This window comes from Triticum aestivum, unplaced genomic scaffold, assembly GCF_018294505.1.
Source record: "Triticum aestivum cultivar Chinese Spring unplaced genomic scaffold, IWGSC CS RefSeq v2.1 scaffold7241, whole genome shotgun sequence".
In the NCBI taxonomy this organism is placed as follows: Eukaryota; Viridiplantae; Streptophyta; class Magnoliopsida; order Poales; family Poaceae; genus Triticum; species Triticum aestivum.
The window spans coordinates 16,135-18,076 of NW_025228709.1; the positions used below are offsets into that span (position 1 = coordinate 16,135).

At 44.0% G+C, this 1,942-nt stretch overlaps 1 protein-coding gene across 1 annotated transcript in view; it reads right to left on the reverse strand.

Moving 5' to 3' along the window:
• Nucleotides 1-941: 941 nt before the first annotated feature.
• The window catches only part of LOC123174554 (glutamate receptor 2.8), a 6,407-nt gene continuing 5,406 nt past the window's right edge, over nt 942-1,942 (reverse strand). The window contains exons 4-5 of the mRNA XM_044590063.1: nt 1,533-1,942; nt 942-1,427 (exon numbers count right to left, since the gene is read on the reverse strand). The exon at nt 1,533-1,942 is cut by the window's right edge and continues 2 nt beyond it. Of these exons, the coding sequence (XP_044445998.1) occupies nt 942-1,427; nt 1,533-1,942 (896 nt within the window). The remainder of the gene's footprint in view (nt 1,428-1,532) is intronic.

The following is a 1,942-nucleotide window of genomic DNA, read 5'->3' on the forward strand; positions in this document are numbered from 1 at the left end:
AAGGCAAAACAAGTGCAACTTCAAAACTTTCAACATAAAGAAAGGAAACATGATGTTGTTGAAATATATATAAGAATATCTTCCTCTCTCGTAATAATTCTCTCTCGACTGAGAAATGTTTGAATTCAAGATACAAAAATGACAAGTATCTCGCAGTGTACAGAAGTAACAAAAATGTGGACCAACTTTCTTTCAACATGTACAACTCTGGGCTGCAGTGCGTGCCTACTGTCGCAAAGTACAAATCAGACAAATGTGGTTGATTCGCTCGGGACATAATGACATGGAAGTAGCCTTTTTTGTAGTGCCACCGCCCACCGCCGAGCGCGAAGGCCGTCAGATCCGCTCCCGCCACGCCGTCAAACAGCCCCACCGCCGCCGACGGCGCCCGGCGACGTGCTTGGGCGGCGGTGATGCGTATGTAATATTTCCTCAGGAACTGGATATATACATTCAGACTATCTTAGAATCGCATTCAGCAATTAATTGGTCTATATTTTCTCACGACTGTGAAATGTTTGAATACCAGATACAGGAACGACAAGTATCTTGCAGTGTGCAAAAGTAACCAAAATGTGGACCAACTTTCTTTCAACATGTACAACTGTGGGCTACAGTGTGTGCCTGCTGTCGCAAGGTATAAATCAGACAAATGTTGTTAATTCCGGCAGATACTAGGATTACCTTGGCACTCGCCTGTCAGTGGTCATATATACACTCTTTCGAAAATAAGACCAACAACAACATCAAATACAGAAAATAAATTAATCTGGGTATTAGTCACAGAAACTGCTATTCCTAGCTAGGCTATGATATGGGCCCATCATCCATTCTTGCACTCATACCCTTAGGACATTGGTGAATATCCCCATAAGACGGAACGAAAGTATTTTTCATTTCTTCTGATCTGATGCGCGCTATGCAGAACAGTTGTCGGCATCTCATCGGGTGTTCATCTCGATTAGGATGGCGTGTTCGGGCACAGAGTCATTGGGTTCTACATCACCAGGACTTTCTCTGATCCCACTGACACCCTGAGGATGCTCATTTCTGGCTTCATGGTGGGGTTGATCAGCCATAGACCCATTGCCCATGTCGTTCTGCAGCGGACCAAATCCTCTGTGGCCTTCACTTCTGCCATCTCCATCGGCACTCTGCATATCAGAATCCCTCACTTTGGTGTATTTGGCGTGAACCGACTTGGCAATGCTTATCAACAGCATGAGAGCTGACATACATACATTGATGATGAAGAGACCAGAGAAACTTCGCAAAGTGAGAGGTGTCGCGTCCGTGTTGGGGATGCCATAGCTGGGCAATGGTGTTTCTGTGCCTAACCATTTCTTTTCAATTCGTGAGCCCTCAGCCCCAAGGTCCAGGATGGCAACCGAAAGATCATGCACCAGCGGAGATTTTTGAGGAAACACCTGAAAACAAAAACATGATGCTGGTTAGACAATATTGTTTTTGTCAGTGTAGCTATTGTAAGGATGCAGAGTGCATCTACTGAAGTGCTAGAGTAAGAAGCTTACGAAACCAAGTCCAGGTGTCTTGTATATGCGATTAACCATCTGGAATTCATTAATGTATTTAGGGTCAGAGAGAAACGAGGTTATATATGGGATCTCATCAACGATAGCTGAGACACCTCCATTCTTTGATCCCTTCCTCAAAGCTTTAGCATATTCCTCTTTATTCGGATAGTCCTTTAGCCTATTGACATTGAAGCCTTCTTTTATCAAGACAGAACGTACAAATGATCCAGATTGGTATCCAATATAATCACCATTTGATCGGAGCTGCTCAAGATCTGTCACTGAGGGCCGGAGCCTCTTTGCAGTCAAAATGGATGATAAGCTAGCTGTGTAGCTCTGCACTATAACCAGCACAACAAAGCACCATATCACCACAACAATTTTTGACAGGGGGCTTCTAATAATTT